Source organism: Rhinatrema bivittatum, chromosome 3 (assembly GCF_901001135.1).
Source record: "Rhinatrema bivittatum chromosome 3, aRhiBiv1.1, whole genome shotgun sequence".
Taxonomy (NCBI): domain Eukaryota; kingdom Metazoa; phylum Chordata; class Amphibia; order Gymnophiona; family Rhinatrematidae; genus Rhinatrema; species Rhinatrema bivittatum.
In genome coordinates, this window is record NC_042617.1 from 594,832,486 (window position 1) to 594,855,005 (window position 22,520).

The following is a 22,520-nucleotide window of genomic DNA, read 5'->3' on the forward strand; positions in this document are numbered from 1 at the left end:
TCCTGGCAGCCATCTTACTTCCGGGGTAACCTAGGGCACGCGCGCACGTGCCTGGCCCCTTCTTGAGCGCGTCATGGCGGGAACGTCGGGGGCATCCCCACCGCATGACATCACCTGCTTCTACTACTTAAGCTCAGGTGACCTTCAGTACAACGAGTTAGCAAGGATTCCAGTCCTGCTTATTCCGCCTTCCTGCGACTCTGGTTGCTGTTCCTGTCTGAGTTTTCTCGGTACCCGCTCCTTGGGGGCCTCACTCACACTCAGGGCTATACGCTTCTCGGAGGGCCTCTCTCACTATCTCTGCTCTCTTTCAATGAGTCCTGCATCGTTCCTTGGACGACCTGGCCCTGCTCCGTTCCAGGTCTTCTCGGTGCCTATGCTTCAATCTAATTCTTCAGTGCTGAGTGAGTACAGTGCCTGTTCTCCACCTGCCTCTACTTTCACTGTGCGGATTCTCAGGTTACCCCACTCTGCGGACCACTACCGGATCCATATCATCTTGTGCAACTTGCCAGCGGCGTCCGGCCTACCCCGCGTTGCGAACCACTACTGGATATCGCCTGCACAGACACCAGCAAGAGAAGGTATTCTTCAGGGCACCCCGCATGCGGGTTACCACTGGCTCTCTATTACCTTGTGTACATCCATCTACTATCTCCGGCCTATTCTGCAATACTGGCCTCTACCAGAGATATCCTACACAAGTACCACTAAGAGGAAGTATTTCCAGGACCATCCCGTGCTGTGGGCTATCATCGGAAAAGACCTGCTTGCAGGTCCTACATCTTGGACTAAGTTCATTACCCGTTCCTCGGGTACCACTGCAGTATAATAAAGTTATTTCTCTGTTGTCCATCATCACTGAGACTCCGCCTGTCATGGTGAGTCACCACAGGGTTCCTTCCTGTGGGTGGAGTCTACCCTTACCATGACCCAGGTGTCCACTGTCTAACTCTAGACACACAGAACAAAACAATTATTATGCTTCGCCAAAGGTAAAAGCAAAGAATGACAAACTATAGAAAAGATAATAATAAAGAAAATTCCCTGGTTGCGGTCATGTTCAGTGTAATCTCTGATGTAAATTATCAATAGGATGCCTGACCGTGAAAGTCTGTACCTGCTTATTAACCCACACAAAACAAGATGATTTGCCAAACACAGAATACTTGCACACGCTGTGCTTGAATATTGTGCAGTTGTACACATGTACCCTTATCCGTTTCAAAACAATAACATTCGACATGTTAACAGCATGCCTATGTACATACTTTCTTGAAAATTAAATATATATGTGAGGATTCCTCACATGCCTCTGAAACTTCCCTCTCCTGACCTGGCTCCTAGGAATGCCTCTTTTTCAGGTCTGGCAGTTTCCACCAATTCCTTTGGCTTATTGTGAACCAGTTTCTACTGGGTTACAGGCAACCTTCATTTGCAACTATCCAGGGATTTTTCTTCTGTTTTATAATTGAATAAGCATAACTAGTTTATAATTCACACATTCTCTATGGACTTTTATTTTATGGGAGGATCCTTTTAAAATAGTGAGATGAGCTCAATATTTATTTTTCATGGATTTTCTCAAGAAAGAGTTAATCATCATTGCTCACACCACAATGTTTAGTTTTTGTTAATTTTTAATGCTTTAAATGTCTATCAATCCTTTTCTTCATAAACTGCAAGTGTACATTGGGATTTCTTCAGAAGTCCCAATGACGACTTGCCATGAACAAAACACCAGTCCAATCCCACAAAAATATTGATTATGCACTCATTATTCAAAAAGCATTGGAAAAAATAGAGACTTGGCTTAGCTTAATAACGGAGGCAATCTTCAAGTCTTGCATGAAGATCTGGATGTCAATATTCAGCCACTTTGTGGCTCAGCTTGTAACAGGAGAAACGTATCTGGATAATTTAGCCCATATATTCACTCAGTGGCTAAGTTGGCTTCACCATGGAATGCCCTCACCCTGCCTGTTGTTTAGCTGGCTAACTCTAGATATCTGACTAAATGGTGGCCATTCTGTGGGGCTGATATTCAGCCACTGCTACTTAGTCAGATAAGTCCTAATTTATCCGCCTAAGTAGTGCTGAATATTGCCCTCATAATGTTTATCTGAAATCCTTACTATGCTCCCAATTTTATTGTACTCCAATGAATGTTATGTAGAAATGTATAAATTGTCAACACATTGATATGAATTTTGTGAATAACTCTCGACTTGAACCGTATTTCGCCAAATAGTTGTCTCAGGGGAGATGAACTCAGAAAAACTTTTTGAATAATAATAAAGTGCAAGTGTTTTATCAGTGAGCAGACAAACCAACTCTAATCTGGTTAACTGCTGAGATCAAATTATTGTTAAATAAGGATTTCAGCTACACCTCCGATCTTCATGCAAGAGATGAAGATTCCCTCCATTATTAAGCTGTGAAGTTCCATTTTTTTCAATGCTGTTTGAATATTGAGTGTGTAACCCCTGGGTTAGTGTCCCCCCCCCCCCCCCTGAGGACCCCAAGGGTCACACCTCAAATCAAGTTCTAGATGTCTCCATCCATTCCTGATATTGCTTTGAGCATTCATGATTCCCTGATAGGAAGGAAACTTTCTCCCTAGGCCCTTAGGGGTAGATTTTATAAATGTGCGCGAGCGCGTACTTTTGTTCGCGTACCAGGCGCGAACACAAGTACGCTGGATTTTATGAGATTTGCGCGTAGCCGCGTGTATCTTATAAAATCCGGGGTCGGTGCGCGCAAGGGGGGTGCACATTTGTGCAACTTGCGTGCGCCGAGCTCGGCGCGCTACCTGTTCCCTCCAAGCGGCCTTGGAGGGAACTTTCTTTCCACCCCCCCGCACCTTCCCCTCCCTTCCCCTACCTAACCCACCCCCCCGGCCCTATCTAAAACCCCCCCCCCTACCTTTGTTGCCAGATTTACGCCTGCCAAAAGCAGGGGTAAATCTGCGCGCACCAGCGGGCTGCTGGCGTGCCATCACCCAACCCGGGGGCTGGTCCGGAGGCCTCGACCATGCCCTCGGGCCGGCGCCACGCCCCCGGTCCCGCCCCCTGACCCCGGACATGCCCCCTCCCCGCCCCTTTTACGAAGCCCCGGGACTTACGCGCATCCCGGGGCTCTGCGCGTGCCGGCGGCCTATGCAAAATAGGCGCGCCAGCGTGCGAGTGCCCTGCGCGCGTGAATCCGGCCGGATTTACGCGCGCAGGGCTTTTAAAATCCGGCCCTTAGCTTTCAGATCTGTTATTATCTGTAAGGTTTTGCGTGAACCCTTGGACGCTGTGGCAGATGACCACGCCCATGGGGGGAAGTCCCGGGAGGGGCCACAGGTCAGGTTCAGCTTTAGGACGCACAACACAGAATTATCTTTTATTAAACAGAGTTGAGAAGCCACCAGAGGTGGCAGTAGTGAGTAGAGATGAAGCCCGGCTGGGCGTGTAGTCCCTCAGGACACTGGAACTGCGATTCCCTCTATGGCTGTGCTGTAGTGGAGAAAACTGAGATAGTGAGTACAGTGGGGCATACACAGGGTTCTGGTATGGAGCCTCGTTGGTAGATTACGCACACAGCGGTTTCTCCTGGAAGGTAACACAGGAGCTGGAATAGAGGCAGGCCCTCAAGGAGCGAGTGCCTGGTTCCAGGGAACAGCTCTGAGAGAAAGTAGATGGTAACTCACTGATGGTGTAGGCAGCGGTTTCTTCCAAGCAGAAGTGAGCTCAGGCAGCGAGTCCGGGAACATGGCCCTCGAGGAGCGAGTACCGGTTCCAGACCGCGACCTGAAAGAAAAGAGAGGCCCCCGAGGAGCGGGTACCCCGATAGAGTAAATCCAATTAAGGAGAGGCAGAGTAGCTTGGTAGGGAGAGCGAATCCCATCCGTAAGGAGATCCCTTGCTAACTCGATTAGCGAGCAAACAGAGTAGGTTTTTGTATCCGGGATGCATGACGTCATCACAGGGGGACGCCCCTGAGGTTCGCGCCAAAGAAGGAATAAGAAGTAGGGTCACGCGGTGCACGCACCCTATGGCAGCTGAACAACATGGTGGGATGCAGCGCCCAAGCCGGACCGGGGACGCCGGAGAGGACGGCAGGCAGACGCCGCGGCAGCCAAACATCCATCAACTGCAGAAGGAGTCGCCAAGGAGGTAAGGAGGGAGGAGGAGAGACGTTGGGCAGCGACAGTCATAACAAGATCTTAATCAACATTTCATCCTCCCTAGGTACCTGTCAGTAACAATCACTCTGGACTCCAGGAATGGTTTCAAATCTAATTTTACTGATAAATGATGGAATTTGATAAAGTCTCTGTATCACTAGCAATGTTTACAAAAGTCCAAATTCACAAATTAAGGATTTAATAAATTTGTGACTATTCTTCTGTAAATTACTTGAATAGATGAATAAAGCCAATTGCTCATCCATTGTCTTTTCTAATTCCATATATGAAATAGATAAGCTTTCTTCCCATTTAAGTAGGATAACAATGAATGTGTTCCAATGTAATGTTAGCGTCCTGTCCCCATTTCATAGCTCTCAGTCCTACTGCTCAGCAGTCTCCTTGATTCCCTCTTACAGTACAGGAAGGGCTCTCCAGACATCCTCTTCTCTTTTTCCATTGATCTCCTAGAGATGAACATGATCCCTTGATTGAGGTCACCAATCTTTCAGAGTCCTCCTCCCAGGGAATGAATGTGAATTAATTCCTCCTTGAGGGCACCTATGGTCTTTTGAGCCTTTCACTATGAAACAAATTACTTCCTTTGATGGTTACCAAATTTGAGTCCCTAGGCCCTAGATTACTTAATAAAAATAAAATCCTTTAAAGAAAAGGAAAAACTAAACCAGAGGTAGGAAGGGTGGAGAACTTCCTTCTCCCAAAATAAGATTTCCATAAGATGGTTAGATTAGCCAGAGGCCCTCGCTTTAATCAGGTCTCATAACTAGAGATCACCAGGGCCATCTCCTCAGGAGCTAGTAGAACTACAAACAGTACATTACCATAGTCTAGAATGCTCTGGAACAAAACAGAGACCACTGTTCTTATTGCATATAAATCTAAAAATGGCTTCAAATATTACACTAATTTTAATTGTAAATATGCCCTTCATGCCACCCCACTCACAAAAGATTGCATAGAAAATCTTGAATCTAGCACAATGCCCACACTCTTTACTGTGGATGAAACAGAAGTAACGTCTTCATCCACTGCAGGGCTAATAAAATAAGTTAGTGAAGAATCAAATACTCCCCCAACCCCCAGACTCTCTGTCTTGGTCTTGTTCATCACCAAATTATTATTTGCCAACCATGATGAAATGATGGACAAGCAATGATTCATGTGCCTCACTGCCTCATTCAAATCAGAATCAATTGGAACTAAAAACTGGATGTCATTGGCATAAATATGACTAGTGATAAAACCATGCCTAAAACCAAATCAGCCCTGCGCGCGCTGCCCTTCCCTCCGAGGCCGCTCCGAAATCGGAGCGGCCTCGGAGGGAACTTTCCTTCCGCCTCCCCCTCCCTTCCCCTACCTAACCCACACCCCAGCCCTATCTAAACCCCCCCTAACTTTATTATAAAAGTTACGCCGGCCGCCGGGGCGCAATTCCCCGGCCTGGGAGCAGTTTCGGAGGTCTCGGCCATGCCCCCGAAACACCCTCGGGCCGGAACCACGCCCGCGGGCCCGCTCGGCACGCAGAGGGAGCTTGGGGCTTACGTGCGTACCCCTTTGAAAATCTGCCCCATCATATATAAAGTCCTAAACATAAAAACAATACACAAACATACATAAAATGATAATATAAAAATGCTACACAAATAAAAAAAATAGATGAAAATAAAGGCAAATGTGCCAAGCAAACAGGAAGGCAGCAGCCTAAGACTTAAAAATAAGTTCAAATAAGTGAGTCTTCAACAGTTTTTTAAATTCCTTCATATAAGAACATAAGAACATGCCATGCTGGGTCAGACCAAGGGTCCATCAAGCCCAGCATCCTGTTTCCAACAGAGGCCAAAACCAGGCCACAAGAACCTGACAATTACCCAAACACTAAGAAGATCCCATGCTACCGATGCAATTAATAGCAGTGGCTATTCCCTAAGTAAAATTGATTAATAGCCGTTAATGGACTTCTCCTCCAAGAACTTATCCAAACCTTTTTTGAACCCAGCTACACTAACTGCACTAACCACATCCTCTGGCAACAAATTCCAGAGCTTTATTGTGCGTTGAGTGAAAAAGAATTTTCTCCAATTAGTCTTAAATATGCTACTTGCTAACTTCATGGAATGCCCCCTAGTCCTTCTATTATTCGAAAGTGAAAATAACCGAGTCACATCTACTCATTCAAGACCTCTCATGATCTTAAAGACCTCTATCATATTCCCCCTCAGCCGTTTCTTCTCCATGCTGAACAGCCCTAATCTCTTCAGCCTATCCACAAAGGGAAGCTGTTCCATCCCCTTTATCATTTTGGTTGCCCTTCTCTGTACCTTCTCCATCGCAACTATATCTTTTTTGAGATGCGGCGACCAGAATTGTACACAGTATTCAAGGTGCGGTCTCACCATGGAGCGATACAGAGGCATTATGACATTTTCTGTTCTATTAACCATTCCCGTCCTAATAATTCCTAACATTCTATTTGCTTTTTTGACTGCCTCAGCACACTGAGCTGACGATTTTAAAGTATTATCCACTATGATGCCTAGATTTTTTTCCTGGGTGGTAGCTCCTAATATGGAACCTAACATCGTGTAACTACAGCAACGGTTATTTTTCCCTATATGCAACACCTTGCACTTGTCCACATTAAATTTCATCTGCCATTTGGATGCCCAATCTTCAAGTCTTGCAAGGTCCTTCTGCAATGTATCACAGTCTGCTTGTGATTTAACTACTCTAAATAATTTTGTATCACTACAAATTTGATAACCTCACTCATTGTATTCCTTTCCAGATCATTTATATATATATTGAAAAGCACCGGTCCAAGTACAGATCCCTGAGGCACTCTACTGTTTACCCTTTTCCACTGAGAAAATTGACCATTTAATCCTACTCTCTGTTTCCTGTCTTTTAACCAGCTTGTAATCCACGAAAGGACATTGCCTCCTATCCCATGACTTTTTAGTTTACGTAGAAGCCTCTCATGAGGAACTTTGTCAAATGCCTTCTGAAAATCCAAATACACTACATCTACCGGTTCACCTTTATCCACATGTTTATTAACCCCTTCAAAAAAATGAAGCAGATTTGTTAGGCAAGACTTCCCTTGGGTAAATCCATGTTGACTATGTTCCATTAAATCATGTCTTTCTATATGCTTTACAATTTTGTTCTTGCCCTTCTCTGTACCTGTAGATGAACAATCGCAACTTTACAGGGAATGAGTTCCATAAAGTTGGACCCGCACTGAGAAAGTTCTTTCATGTCTCACTAGGTGGATGGGATGGAATGTCCAGAAGGCCACTCTGAGAACCTCAGTGACCAATCAGGATTATACATCTAAAGCATTATATTGGCTGATATTAAATAACAAAGGAGAGAGGCATGAGCCCTGCATCACTCCCATCTTTAACTCCTTTGGTGCAGAGTTTACCTCACACACCTGAATTATCTGTGTCCTATCCTCCAAAGATGACGAAATCCAATCCTACACTTTGCCACTCAAGTCAAGACCATCAGTTGAAATCTCTCTAAAAACAATCACTGATCTTCTAAATCAAAATCATTTGAGAGGTTAAGTAGGATGAAAAAAATAGAACTTCCAGCATCGAAAGAGCCCAAAACACATCATCAGAAATAGATAAAAATACAGACTGAATTGTCACCTGGGAAAAGATCTAACTGAATATCTGCCAATCACTCCAAGTGTTCCAGAAAATTTGAAACTTGACTTGTAACCTTTTTCTCTATAATCTTAGATAATAAAAGCTTGTGCAGTCTCCTTGATAGATTTTTGTACCTCTCATTTTAGGAACCTCTATCTTATATCCCCTCTATTTTATATCCCAACTCACTTAGCCTAGTTATTGTAACAATGGTCCTCAGTCAGGGACCATGTGCTAGGGCTTCTTTCACAACCACATCACTTTTTTCAGATAAGTAGAAAAGTGTGAAAGTTTGCTGGGCAGACTGGATGGGCCGTTTGGTCTTCTTCTGCCATCATTTCTATGTTTCTATGTTTCATACTCAATGACAGTACAGTTCAAATGGATTACAATGCTCAGGGTGTTTTTTCCCTGTGGTTGACAATTAAGAGATGTTAAACTGGAATGATCACCATATTGTATGATATTATCAACTGTCCAAAAATATTCTGAGCATTATATTCTACTATTTCTGCTTTTCATGTGATATTTGATGACCTAATAAAAAGTTCTATTGAAGTGCTTCAAATTCAGAAATTACTGTGTCACTTTTGTCTGCATGCAATCTTAAAATTTTATGTTTTTCTAACTTGGCAGCTAAGCCAAAATGTCTACTTTTCAGATACAAATTGGCTGTCATTCTGATGATCTCACCAATGCTCAACAATTCTGTCGTGCCCCTATGGTTGTACGGAGATTTTCTGTGAACCAGGAGAAGATGTCCATCTCCAATTTGTGGGGAGGTCTCCTTTACATCATAGTACCCTCTGGCTGTCAACTTGGCAAAGTCACCATATCTGTAGAAGGGGCATTGCAAGCTCCTTATTTTAAACATGGTATGTATAATACACACTGATCTTCCCAGATACTAGAAGAAAATTGGAAGAAGTTGTGCTTTCTATTTAGTATAAAGTCACTATCAGGCTGAGAAATTTAGCAGGATAATAGGAATGTGCATTTGTTTAAAAAAAATGAGTAAAATGCAATAAATGAGGTCATTTTTGGTTTGTTCTGAATGGAATGAACCCAAAAAACTCCCCTATAAAAATTCCTGAAAATTTGTGGCTATTTTCAAATTTGTACATTTAAAAAACAAATGGGCCTCTGGTAGGACCAGGCCCTGGCCTGGTCCCGTCACCAAGTTCTAGTCTAGATGCATTAATGTTGTATTTACTGCACTAAGTTACTTGTTGCGAAATACAATAAAACATTAATTACAAAAAAAATAAAATATATCAGCTTAGTAAATCACCTCTGAAATTAGCTGGGTAAGTAGCTCTGTCTTGGAATGCTCCCAACCCACTTTTCATTTAGCTGGCTAATTATTTAGCCAGATAAATAGTTATCCAGCCTAGTGGCTGCCTCTGAATTCAACCAAATATTGAAATGCTGCACTTAACTGAATAAGTATGAACGTATCTGGCTAACTGGTGCTGAATATTGACCTTACCGTGTCTTATATTAAATGGTGTTCAACCACGGAATCACCTCATCGAATGATCTTTCTTCACTTTAAACTTTCAAAAAGTAATTCAGTCTCCCAAATGGGTATCTTGTGCAAGACTTGAGTGTGTGGAAACAGATGGCTGTGCCGCTGTGGAACAAGATTTTGAATCCTAATAGAACTGCCGTATGAGTTAAAGTCTGGTTTGGACAAGGAAGATTCCGACTTTGTTTGATGAAAGATCTATATCCCCTGAGGAAAAATCCGTGAAGGATTTGAAACACGGCAATGTTGGGAACCGGAAAGGCTGTACAGATAAGTCGGCACATGTTTAATTGAATTAATAAGTTGGTGAGAACTGTTGGGAATGGGAAAGGCTGTACAGATAAGTCGGCACATGTTTAATCTAATTAATAAGTTGGTGAGAACTGTTTGTAAGGAGCAATTGTGCAGTTACAACCTTGAAAGAATATGTTTATGAAATGGCAGATTTTTAATTCACACACATAAAACTTCACAGAAAAACACATTGGCTGGTGGAGGTTAGTTCATGATTACAATATAAGAGATATCATCCAGTTGGGGATAAAAGTTGGTATGAAAATTTTCCTCTTCGGCTAAAAAAGTTTTTTTGTAGTTTTTCAAAAAGATTTTCTGAAAAAATGTTATAAAATATTTGCACAAGATACACATTTGGGAGATTGAATTACTTTTTGAAAGTTTAAAGTGAAGAAAGATCATTCGACGAGGTGATTCCGTGATTGAACAGTATATATTAGTATTTGAATCCCTCTAAAATACGTAAGAATTTAAGTGCATTTTAGTGTGGCATCTTATATTGAATGGTGATATTAATTATCTTACATATTCTGGGCGTCCTCGGGTATTTTGTTTCTCTTTGAAAATCCACCTGATACACATACCTGTGTATAAAGGACCCACATATTTTGTGCCTGTATTGTGGCAATAACAAGACATGCACCAAAAACATGAAATCACCATGTGTACTTATCATCCATTCATCCCTCAATCACACACATCACCATCTAAAAACATATGTATGCACAAACAGTACTATATGTCAATATTTCAATTGGTTACATACATGCATTTTACAACAATATCAATATTGGGTGTGTGAAACTATTGCTTCATTAAAGTTGTTATCTCAAGGTTTATTCCCTTATCCGTCCAACAAAGGATCTCCTTGTTTCGCCTTTCAATTAGGCTTCCTCAGGGACTAATATTTCACACAGAAGATAACATATCCTGAAGCCTTCATAATTGTTCTCCCACTAAAGAATCAAAAAACATATCTTTAAAAATTGATAAACCTTCTCAATCAATCCTCACTTTATAAACCAGAATCTTACCTCTTATAAATCCCCAATCTTCACCATACTTTATCATAACACGATTATGGCCAGGACAAATTGTCTTCTGTATTCACACCTTTCCAAAAGATACCTATAACCGATGACTCTCATCTATAATGAATAACAATCATTATCTCAAGGGATAATCACCTGAGTCACCTAGAAGGGGATAATCTAGGTGACTCAGGTGATTCTGCTCAACACTCTGGCTCTAATTTTTTAGATCCACGATCTCGCGGCAATCGGGGCACGCGAGGCTCCAGATATCAAAGAGGCTTTGTTTACAATTCATTGTTATTTCAGGATGTTATATATTGGAAACGGTTTATTGATGACTTGTTTTTTATTTGGAAGGGGAATAAGGTTGACTTGGATAGATTTTTGAAGTTATTAAATTCTAGTGATCCCAATTTGATATTTACTGTAACTCAAAATAAACAATCTACAGTATTTTTGGATATGAAGGTATTGATTTATGAACACAGATTGATTACTAGTGTACATAGGAAAATCACGGACCGCAATACTTTATTGCATTATCGTAGCTTTCATCCAAAAAAGCTGAAAGATAATATTCCAACAGGACAGTTTTTACGGTACAGACATTTGTGTAGCTCTACAGTGGAGTTTAAAATACAGGCCCACCAATTATCAGAACGATTCATGGCAAGGGGGTATAGTAGATCTACAGTTAAGAAGGCATACAAACGTGCACTTTACTCAAATAGGGATAACCTTTTAATATCTAATACCAAGGAAACACCGGTTCGATCTATTTGTTCCATCCCATACTCTGCTAAATTGATAGATATAAAACAAGCCATCCTTAAACATTGGCATATTCTGGCCCCTAACTCGTGTTTCAGAGAAAATCCTATTTTTGCGATTAAAAAACGCCAATCATTGCGTGAACAGTTAAGCAATAAGAACAGTTTGAGAGATTCTGATCAAATTTGTGGTCAAGTAATATGCGGATCATGCTCTGTATGTTCATTGGCTATGGTTTGCCAATCATTTCAACATCCTCATCTGAAGTATCCCTATAAAATTCCTGGGAGATTTGATTGCAATTCGAGTGGTGTGGTGTATGCCATACTTTGCCCATGTGATTTAATTTACGTGGGCCAAACAGCACGCTCGATTCGATTTAGAATCATTGAGCATCGAAGTCGTATCAAATTGCGTCGAGAACATGCCCCTTTGGTGGAGCACTGGGTTTTGATGAACCACTCTGTGGATGATATCCGATTTTTTGTTATTAGACAGATAACATTAAGACGTGGTGGGGATTTGTCTGGTGCTTTAAGGAAGGTAGAACAACGTTTCATTTACAATTGGCGAACAATTGTTCCATCTGATCTCAATGTCTCTATCGAATGGCATGCATTTTTTTGATTGGGATTGTGTTGATGTGTTTAAGGCAAAACCTTTTGTATGGTTCTGATTGGCATGAATATATAAAGCTTTGAGGATTCAACTTTGATACTCGACTTCTGACGCAAGTCGTTGCGTCTGATTACGTGTGAGTATGGCGGTTCTGAGCGTTTGTGTTGGTGAGGAATGCTAGGAAGGAGTGGTAAGTTTGCATTTAAAAATATGCTATATAAAAATTTTTTTATTTCTTCTTTGAACAGAAATGATGAAGCACAACATGTAAGGTTTTTGTGACTTGAACAAACTTTAAAATTTCGTTCAAACTTCGAGCAGTTCAAGGGTTTGAGTTATATGGTGTTTCTGGAGGTAGTGTCGATTGCTGCTGAAGATTTGTAAGTAAATTGGATTGCAGGTGGTGGAAGTGTTATTGATGTATAACAATGGATTTGGGTCTTGAGATAATGATTGTTGTTCATTATAGATGAGAGTCATCGGTTATAGGTATCTTTTGGAAAGGTGTGAATACAGAAGACAATTAGTTCTGGCCATAATCGTGGTATGATAAAGTATGGTGAAGATTGGGGATTTATAAGAGGTAAGATTCTGGTTTATAAAGTGAGGATTGATTGAGAAGGTTTATCAATTTTTAAAGATATGTTTTTTGATTCTTTAGTGGGAGAACAATTATGAAGGCTTCAGGATATGTTATCTTCTGTGTGAAATATTAGTCCCTGAGGAAGCCTAATTGAAAGGCGAAACAAGGAGATCCTTTGTTGGACGGATAAGGACGCATAAGGGAATAAACCTTGAGATAACTTTAATGAAGCAATAGTTTCACACACCCAATATTGTTATTGTTGTAAAATGCATGTATGTAACCAATTGAAATATTGACATATAGTACTGTTTGTGCATACATATGTTTTTAGATGGTGATGTGTGTGATTGAGGGATGAATGTGTGAGTTTAGTTTTTTAATGTCTATATAGGTGAATATGTTGTGAATTTCAATAAATGGTGATAAAGTATTTGTTTATATGTGATCTCTCTGTTGTGTGATATGGTTATGTGATAATCAGAGTTTAGTTTGAAAAGGAATTACCCTCTGTAAAATTTACCGTGTTACTTATCATCCATGACATAATTATGTTTTCTTTCACCCATGGTAAAAAGTATGCATGATATGAAACTATCTTTGCTGTCTTCTTGCTAAATTCAACCAGTTCTATGACACTTCGGGCTCTGATTTATTTTCCCATTATGCTACAGGAAAGACCAATCTGTCTAACTGGCTAAAAACCATCCGCCATTACCCAGCTCCATGGGCAGAGCTCGCTAGCGAGAGCATCATTTTCACTGTTTCATCTGAGAGCGTGCGCACCCTTGAGAACCCTGAGGACTTGCTCGCCTTCTGGGACAGAATCATGAGAGCCATTTGTGAACTGGCTGCTATTCCAGCGCCTTTCCAACGCCAGGAGAGGATTATAGCGGACGTTCAGATATCTGCTGGTGAGTATGATCTGTTTATTAGAATAACAACTTAGATGTGAGCAGCAGCTTTTATCCAAACATTATACCAATGCTTTTGCCATTTAACCCTCCAGAAGGGTCAATATTCAAAGGCACTTAGCCAGATAACTCACAAATTATCCAGCTACATAGAAACAGTTTGAATATTAAGCCACTTATCTGGCTATATTTTAGATAGATACGTTTTTTATTTTTGGCTGGTTAAAAGGGGATTTTTAGGGACAGGGTAAAATTATCCAGGTAACTTAGCTGAACTCGTTGTTGCATCCGGTTAATTTAGCAGGATAACTTTAGGGCTGTCTCAGAACAGTCCTAAACTTGCCACCTGCAGCCAGATAACTTGATATCTTATGAATATATCTATAGGAGAAAAAAAAGAGAAGTACAGGCTTGTGGGCCATTCTCCACCCTCCCTAGTCCCCTTTCCTCCCCACAATTTACAGGCTGAGCAACCCCCATCTTCTTAAACCTGTTGGAAGTCAGATAAAAGTGTGTGGTGGAATCTGGAGGTCAGGCTCCCCTTCCCCAGTTCCTCAGAAAATGCTCCAAACTGCTCCTCATCTCCCTCCCTCGCCCCCAGTCCTGGTACTTTTAGGGATTTAGGCTGCCCATGAAGTTAGCAACTAACACATTTAAGACTAATCTGAGAAAATTCTTTTTCACTCAACGCACAATAAAGCTCTGGAATTTGTTGCCAGAGGATGTGGTTAGTGCAGTTAGTGTAGCTGGGTTCAAAAAAGGTTTGGATAAGTTCTTGGAGGAGAAGTCCATTAATGGCTGTTAATCAATTTTACTTAGGGAATAACCATTGCTATTAATTGCATCAGTAGCATGGGATCTTCTTAGAGTTTGGGTAATTGCCAGGTTCTTGTGGCCTGGTTTTGGCCTCTGTTGGAAACAGGATGCTGGGCTTGATGGACCCTTGATCTGACCCAGCATGGCAATTTCTTATGTTCAGTTTACTTGATTCTTTGCCATCCAAATGGGATTCCTGCAAAAAGACTACATTGGCACCCAGCATTTTAACATATCCCAAAATCTTCTCTCTCTTAATCGAATGAATGAGACTATTAATATTGAGAGTTACCACATTCAGAACATTTAAAGAACCCATGTCTGTACAGGATATTAAAGAGAACCTAAATGGGAGCAATTCTCCCTACAGTCGGGAGAATTGCTGGACCAGAGGCAGCACGGATTCACCATTGGAAGATCCTGTCAGACAAATCTGATTGACTTTTTTGACTGGGTAACCAAGGAATTGGATCAGGAAGAGCACTCGTTGTCATCTACTTGGATTTCAGCAAAGCTTTTGACACTGTCCCGCACAGGAGACTGGTGAATAAAATGAGAAGCTTAGGAGTGAGTGCCGAGGTGGTGGCCTGGATTGCAAACTGGTTGACGGACAGAAGACAATGTGTGATGGTAAATGGAACTCTCTCTGAAGAGAGGGCGGTTTTAAGCGGTGTACCACAGGGATCAGTGTTGGGATCGGTCCTTTTCAATATCTTTGTGAGCGACATTGATGAAGGGATAGAAGGTAAGGTATGTCTTTTTGCGGATGACACTAAGATCTGCAACAGGGTGGACACGCCGGAAGGAGTGGAGAGAATGAGACGGGATTTAAGGAAGATGGAAGAGTGGTCGAAGATATGGCAGCTGAGATTCAATGCCAAGAAGTGCAGAGTCATGCATATGGGGAGTGGGAATCTGAATGAACTGTATTCAATGGGGGGAGAAAGGCTGATGTGCACGGAGCAGGAGAGAGACCTTGGGGTGATGGTGTCTAATGATCTGAAGTCGGCGAAACAATGTGACAAGGCGATAGCTAAAGCCAGAAGAATGCTGGGCTGCATAGAGAGAGGAATATCGAGTAAGAAAAGGGAAGTGATTATCCCCTTGTACAGGTCCTTGGTGAGACCTCACCTGGAGTATTGTGTTCAGTTCTGGAGACCATATCTCCAAAGAGACAGAGACAAGATGGAGGTGGTCCAGAGAAGGGCGACCAAAAAGGTGGAAGGTCTTCATCAAATGACTTATGAGGAGAGATTGAAGAATCTAAATATGTACACCCTGGAGGAAAGGAGGAGCAGAGGTGATATGATACAGACTTTCAGATACTTGAAAGGTTTTAATGATCCAAAGACAACGACAAACCTTTTCCATAGGAAAAAAATCAGCAGAACCAGGGGTCACGATTTGAAGCTCCAGGGAGGAAGATTCAGAACCAATGTCAGGAAGTATTTCTTCACGGAGAGGGTGGTGGATGCCTGGAATGCCCTCCGGAGGAAGTGGTGAAGACCAGAACTGTGAAGGACTTCAAAGGGGCGTGGGATAAACACTGTGGATCCATAAAGTCAAGAGGCCGTCAATGAAGAGTGGGTGGCTCGCCAGAATGACGGCTACTGCCTGGAGATAATACCCTTATTCAATAAACATACACATGGTTACTGTGACTCCAACATCGCTCTAAGCTTCAACAGCAAGAGGAAATGTGGAAAAAAGGATTTGCACTCACAAAGCGGGGCGTAGCTGGCTTGTTATGGCAGTTACTACCCCAAACCAAATAAGCCTGATACTTCACTTTCAATGCATATCCAGCATAGCTCTCTGCTTCAACGGCAGGGGAGAAGAAATACTGATACTTCACGCATATCCAGCATAGCTCTCTGCTTCAACGGCAGGGGAGAAGAAATACTGATACTTCACGCATATCCAGCATACCTCTCTGCTTCAACGGCAGGAGAGAAGAAAAACTGATACTTCACGCATATCCAGCATAGCTCCCTGCTTCAACGGCAGGGGAGAAGAAAAACAACCAATAAGGGCTGAATAACATAGTCTGGGTAAAACAAATAAGCATGGGTGTAGCTTGCTTATTGCGGCGGTTACAACCCCTACTACCCCTAACTAATCAAGCTTGATATTTCACTTGGATGCAGCTCCATCACTGCTCTCTACATTAATGGTGGGGGTGGAAGGGAAATAGAACCAAAGAGCTAAGAGAAACAGATAAGTATGAGAAAAAATGTGTGAAGCTTGTTGGGCAGACTGGATGGGCCGTTTGGTCTTCTTCTGCCGTCATTTCTATGTTTCTATAAAAATCTCGAGGGTGCTCTCAAGCTGCGCACAAGATGGCTGCCCGAGTCTGAAGCTCCGCAAGCCCTCGCTCCTAAATGTGGAAGTATTCGGTCCATTTGGTGAAATTTCTTGTCGGATTGACCTGCCTGGGTCCTTTACTTCATGGCCGCATCAAAGCCGGGGAAAATAGAAGCCGCCTTTGCAGCGTCTGCCGGAATGAAGCGCTCCAAGCAGGACCCCCGTCGTTGGATAAGGCCCCGCAATCAAAAAACATGGCGTCAGCGGAGATGATTTTAGCTGAACTAAAACAACTAAAGGATTTAATTCAATTAAATATTGAAACATCTGTGATACGCAATGATCTGCAAACTCTTGTGGCTCGAATGGATGGGTTTCAAAAGCGTCTCGACGACGCTGAAATGCAAGTATCATCGCTTCTTATTTCTACTGCGCCACTTATTCACATACCAAAAGAGATGGAACATTTGTAACAGGAAATCGAAGATCTCTCCAATAGGAACCCCAGAAGCAACATACGAATCCTAGGGGTTCCTGAAGGAGCTGAAGGTAACGATATCTTGAGCTTTCTCACACAAATGATTCCTTCTAGCCTCAAGCTCAAGTTTGATCATTCATTTGAGCTAGAAAGGGCCCACAGGATATCCTCTTGGGCTCTCACAAATTCCAAGTATCCCATTATTATTTTCAAGGTGCTGGGATACCCTCAGGTGCTTTTGATTTTTGCAGCGGCGTGAAACAAAGCGCCACTCACCTTTCAGGGCCACTCTATTATTTTTGTTCCTGATTTGGCAAAGACTACAGCCTCTTTTGGCACTGAGGCCCCGACTGCAATCTTTAAGGGTGAAATATGGATTGTTATATCCAACTCAGATGAGGGTCACTTACAACAATCAAACTAAACTGTTCCAGGACCCGAAACCTTTGGAGGACTTTTTACTTTCCTGTGAGTCAAATGCTTCAATAATCACCTGAATATAAGGTCTTATTATTATTTTACATCTTGCCAATGGACCATACTAGTCTTTTGTTTATCACCTAGTATGACCCAGATTTTAAGACCAGGATGGTTTTGACCGACTGCGGTTCCTTATTACAACTTCCTTTCATGAGTAGTCTCATAAGACATAAATCTCTTTTCTATGCATATACCCAACATGTGGATTAACTTAGTTTACTTGCCGTGGAGCGAGGGACTCGGGACGCATCTTGGCTTGCCTTGAGGCTCTTTTTGTTCTCTTTTATGGGCATCCCATGCGTCAGCATGGTTCAGCCTTTTTACACGTTGCTCCTAAAATTCAATTTTCTCAGCTTGAAATATGTTTTGCTACTTTATTTGACTATTTTTATATGGCATGTGGTTTGGATTTCTCTCACTTCTTCTAATTTGAATTGTGACATTTTCTTTTTTTTCCCTCTTTACCTCTTTCTTGCCTACTGCCTATCACCGGAGGTTAAGCATAGCCACAATGAGGATTGGCTCTTAATTTTTTTTTCATGGTGTCCAACATTACTTCCTTCCAGCTAGTATCCTTAAATGTCAACAGTTTTTCACACCCTATTAAACGAAAAAAAGTTCTCAGGTATCTGCACACTCTACAAGTGGATATTGCTCTTGTTCAGGAGACTCATCTCTCTGCTTCTGAATCTCTTAAACTCTGGTAAAATTGGGTGGGACAAGTTTTTTTTAGCTCAGCAGTCCAGAAAAAAAGAGGTGCAGCGATTTTGATCCATAAAAATCTAAATGCAACGGTATCTCATCACATTGCGGATGTTGATGGCAGGTGGAACATCATATAACTATCTCTTCATAATGAATCCTTTAGCATTCTTAATCTATATGCACCAAACATTGACAATCCCCTTTTTTCAAGAAGTTTTTGCTCAATTGCTTCATCTGGACTCTTCGCAATGTATTCTTGGAGGGACTTTAATCAACCTTTGGATCCAATATTAAATTAAAAAAAACAGAGGCTCGTCTAAATATTTCCAAGTCTACTCGAACATTACAGCATCTTATCTTTACTCTTGGTCTCTCCGACCCTTGGTGATTGTTTAATCCCACGGAAAGGACTACACTTTTTTTTCATCACCGCATTCTTCGTATTCACGTATTGATTTTTTCTTAACTTCCAATTCTTTAATCTCCAGGATAATCTCTGCTACGATTTGTCCCATATTAATCTCAGATCATGTGGGTGAAACTATCACTTGCAATCTTGCACACACTCTTAATATTGATAGACAATGGAGATTCAGTTTGGCGCTACTTGCAGAACCTGATTTTTCTACCATGATTGAACAGAAGATTTCGGAATACTATCACTTTAATGCTACAGAAGGTATCTCGGCTACTACTCTTTGGGATGCTTTCAAGGCTACAATGCGTGGTGAGATCATCAGCTATTCCATCACGAGATGTAAACTTCAAAAAGCAGAGCTGAACAATCATCAACAACTTATAGCATCTCTTGAACAGGAGCATATCAATCATCCATCCCCTTCCTCTTTGAATGCATTGACCAAAGCTCGATACCAGTACAATTATCTTCTCAGTTCTCAAGTACATCTTCACACTTTCCACTCTAAGGCACAATATTATACCCACAATAATAAATGTGGTCACTTATTATCATCTTATCTCAAAAAGAAAACCGAGAAAAAATGAATTGTTAAGATTCTGTCCTCCTCCAATGAAATACTGATGAAAAAGACTGATATATTAAACGCATTTCGAGATTTTTATGCTAAATTATATCAGTCGGAAGTTTCTCTTTCTCGATCTGAGTTGCAAAACTTTCTCTCTATTATTGTTCATCCCACCTTGACACCTGAACAGCTGACCAAATTGGATGAACCAATCACTACCTTGGAAATTGCAACTGCCTTCTCTTCACTTGCTCCTAAGAAAGCTCCTGGACCGGATGGATTCACCTCAGACTTCTATCAAGCATTTAAGAAAAGTCTTGTCCCTCACTTACATGATTTTTTTTCTTCCTTCCTCTCCCCAACTGCTTCTCCTTCTTCCTTGACGCAGGCTTGTATAGTTGTACTTCCAAAGCCAGGTTGAGATGAATTCCACATGGCTAACTATCGACCAATTTCACTATTGAATTCGGATTACAAAATTTTTACTAAAATTCTAGCCACTAGGCTCTTCCGTGTTTTAGGTTTATAAATTAACCCGGATCAATCTGGTTTCATTAAACATCGCCTTATAGCAAATCATACCCGCATCTTTATGCACATTCAACAGGCAACTTTCTCAGCTTCAAATCTGGTAGCGGCGGTTTCATTGGACGCAGAGAAAGCATTCAACTGGGTTGAATGGTCCTTTTTATTTTCCATCCTTCAATGGTATGGACTTGGCCCTAATTTTCTAGCTTGGATACAATTTTTGTACACTTCTCCTACAGCTTTTCTTTATATTAATCAACAGTGGTCTCCTTCCTTTCTGTTATATAGAGGCACCCGCCAAGGCTGCCCTCTTTCTCCCCTACTTTTCAGCCTGGCTTTGGAACCATTGCTTTCAGCTATACGACCATCTGATCTCATCCAGGGTGTACAGATTGGAACTGAAAGGTTTAAACTATCCGCTTATGCTGATGATGTCCTTTTGTTTACACAGGACCCTGCAGAGTTACTCCCACATTCATTTGACCTTATCTCGGCTTATTCTTTACTATCTGGGTATAAGATTAACTGGCATAAGACTGAACTCCTGCCATTAAATTATGCTGCATCAACAATTGACCTTACTCAAGTCCCTATCCAGAAGGGATCAAGTCCCTATCCAGAAGGGATCACATTTTTTACAGACCCAGCAGTCACGATTGCTCAAGGGGAGTCTAGTATTTTGCACACATTAAAGGACCTATTTTTGAAATGGTCACCATAGCATCTCTCTTGGTGGGGCAGATTAGATACAATAAAAATGGTCCTTGCACCAAAAATCACATGTGCTCTATCTATGCTACCCATTTTTTTTCTCCTCAGAATTTTACAAGCAAGTTGACAGGCTATTAGTAAAATTTCTCTGGCTCAATAAAGCCCCTCGAATTGCCTTATCCAAATTAAAAGCTGCCAGAAATAAAGGTGGAGTTAACTTTCCTGATTTCTATGTTTATCATCAGGCTTTTATTCTACAACAAGGCTATTATTATTTTGATGTTGACCAGGTACACATAGAATACCCTCGCTGGGTAGCAATTGAACAAGCCTGGCTAGCTCCCTGTCCAAAGTTTTGTTTTCCTGGTATGACCCTCTCACCCCGACTATCTGCTCATCCCATATTAAGGTCCTTACACAGAGCTTTTTCGGAATTAGATTGGCTCAAACCAGCCCACTTACCTTCCTGGGGTGTCTCCAACTTAGCTCCTATTTGGCGTAATCCTTTCATTAAAATTGGGGGTCATTCCCTTTACTGGCCTTTATGGCAAAAAGAAAACATTTGGCTACTATCATCGGTTTTAATATCTGGCAGTATTATATCATATTCCCAAATGCAAGCCCGTTTTCATATACCTGTCAATCAATTTTATGCTTGGTTACAATTGAGGACTGCCTTGCAAGGTACTGTTTTAACACAGGTCTCGCTGGACAAACCGCCGAATCTTCTAATAATTTACCGAGAATATGGTCATAAAAGTCACCTTGCCTCCTGCTTATATAAACTCCTCAAAGGTTTTTCAGCACGGTCCCCCACACAGGTTTTGCAGCCAATATGGTCTTTAGATATTGCATTAGTACCCTCCTCTTCCATGTGGGAATATATATGGTCAACTTCTGTTCGCATCTCGTGTCTTCCAGTTTGTTACAGACATCGTTTTTCATTATGCACAGAGCAGTTTGGACTCCTTGGAATCTACACAGAGCCGATCTTTTATCTTCTCACGCTTGTTGGTCTTGTTTAGCTTCCAAAGCTACGTTGAGATATATGCTGTTTGATTGTCATTACGTGTATACGTTTTGGCAACAGCTTTGGGGTACGGTTTAATTAATATTGAAGCTGAATCATCCCATCTCCTATTCCATAATCATATTAAAAGGAACGGACCCATCTATACACCTTTCATTGCCCCAGCGTAAATTGTTAGATTTCCTTTTATCTGTTGCTCAACATAACATTGGGGTACATTTTCAAAAACAGCGCGCGCGCGTACTTTTGTTTGCGCACCACGCGCGAACAAAAGTACGCTGGATTTTATAAGATACGCGCGTATCTTATAAAATCCGGGGTCGGCGCACATAAGGGGGTGCACATTTGTGCAACCTGCGTGCGCCGAGCCCGGCGCGCGCTGCCTGTTCCCTCCAAGGCTGCTCCGAAATCGAGCGGCCTTGGAGGGAACTTTCCTTCCGCCGCCCCTCAACTTCCCCTCCCTTCCCCTACCTAACCCACCCCCTGGCCCTATCTAAACCCCCCCCCCCCCACCTTTGTTGGCAGATTTAAGCCTACCCGAGGCTGGAAAATTGGGCATCCAAATGGCAGATGAAATTTACTGTGGATAAGTGCAAGGTGATGCATATAGGGAAAAATAACCCATGCTATAGTTACACAATGTTAGGTTCCATATTAGGTGCTACAACCCAAGAAAGAGATCTAGGTGTCATAGTGGATAACACATTGAAATCGTCGGTGCAGTGTGCTGCGGCAGTCAAAAAAGCAAACAGAATGTTGGGATTTATTAAAAAAGGGAATGGTGAATAAAAGGGAAAATGTTGTAATGCCTCTATATCGCTCCATGGTGAGACAGCGCCTTGAATACTGTGTACAATTCTGGTCGCCGTATCTCAAAAAAGATATAGCT

At 41.8% G+C, this 22,520-nt stretch overlaps 1 protein-coding gene across 1 annotated transcript in view; it reads left to right on the top strand.

Moving 5' to 3' along the window:
* Positions 1–22,520, top strand: part of LOC115088447 (TRPM8 channel-associated factor homolog) — a 61,241-nt gene that overhangs the window by 33,738 nt on the left and 4,983 nt on the right. The window contains exons 5-6 of the mRNA XM_029596729.1: positions 8,513–8,726; positions 13,354–13,593. Coding sequence (XP_029452589.1) covers positions 8,513–8,726; positions 13,354–13,593 — 454 coding nt within the window. The remainder of the gene's footprint in view (positions 1–8,512; positions 8,727–13,353; positions 13,594–22,520) is intronic.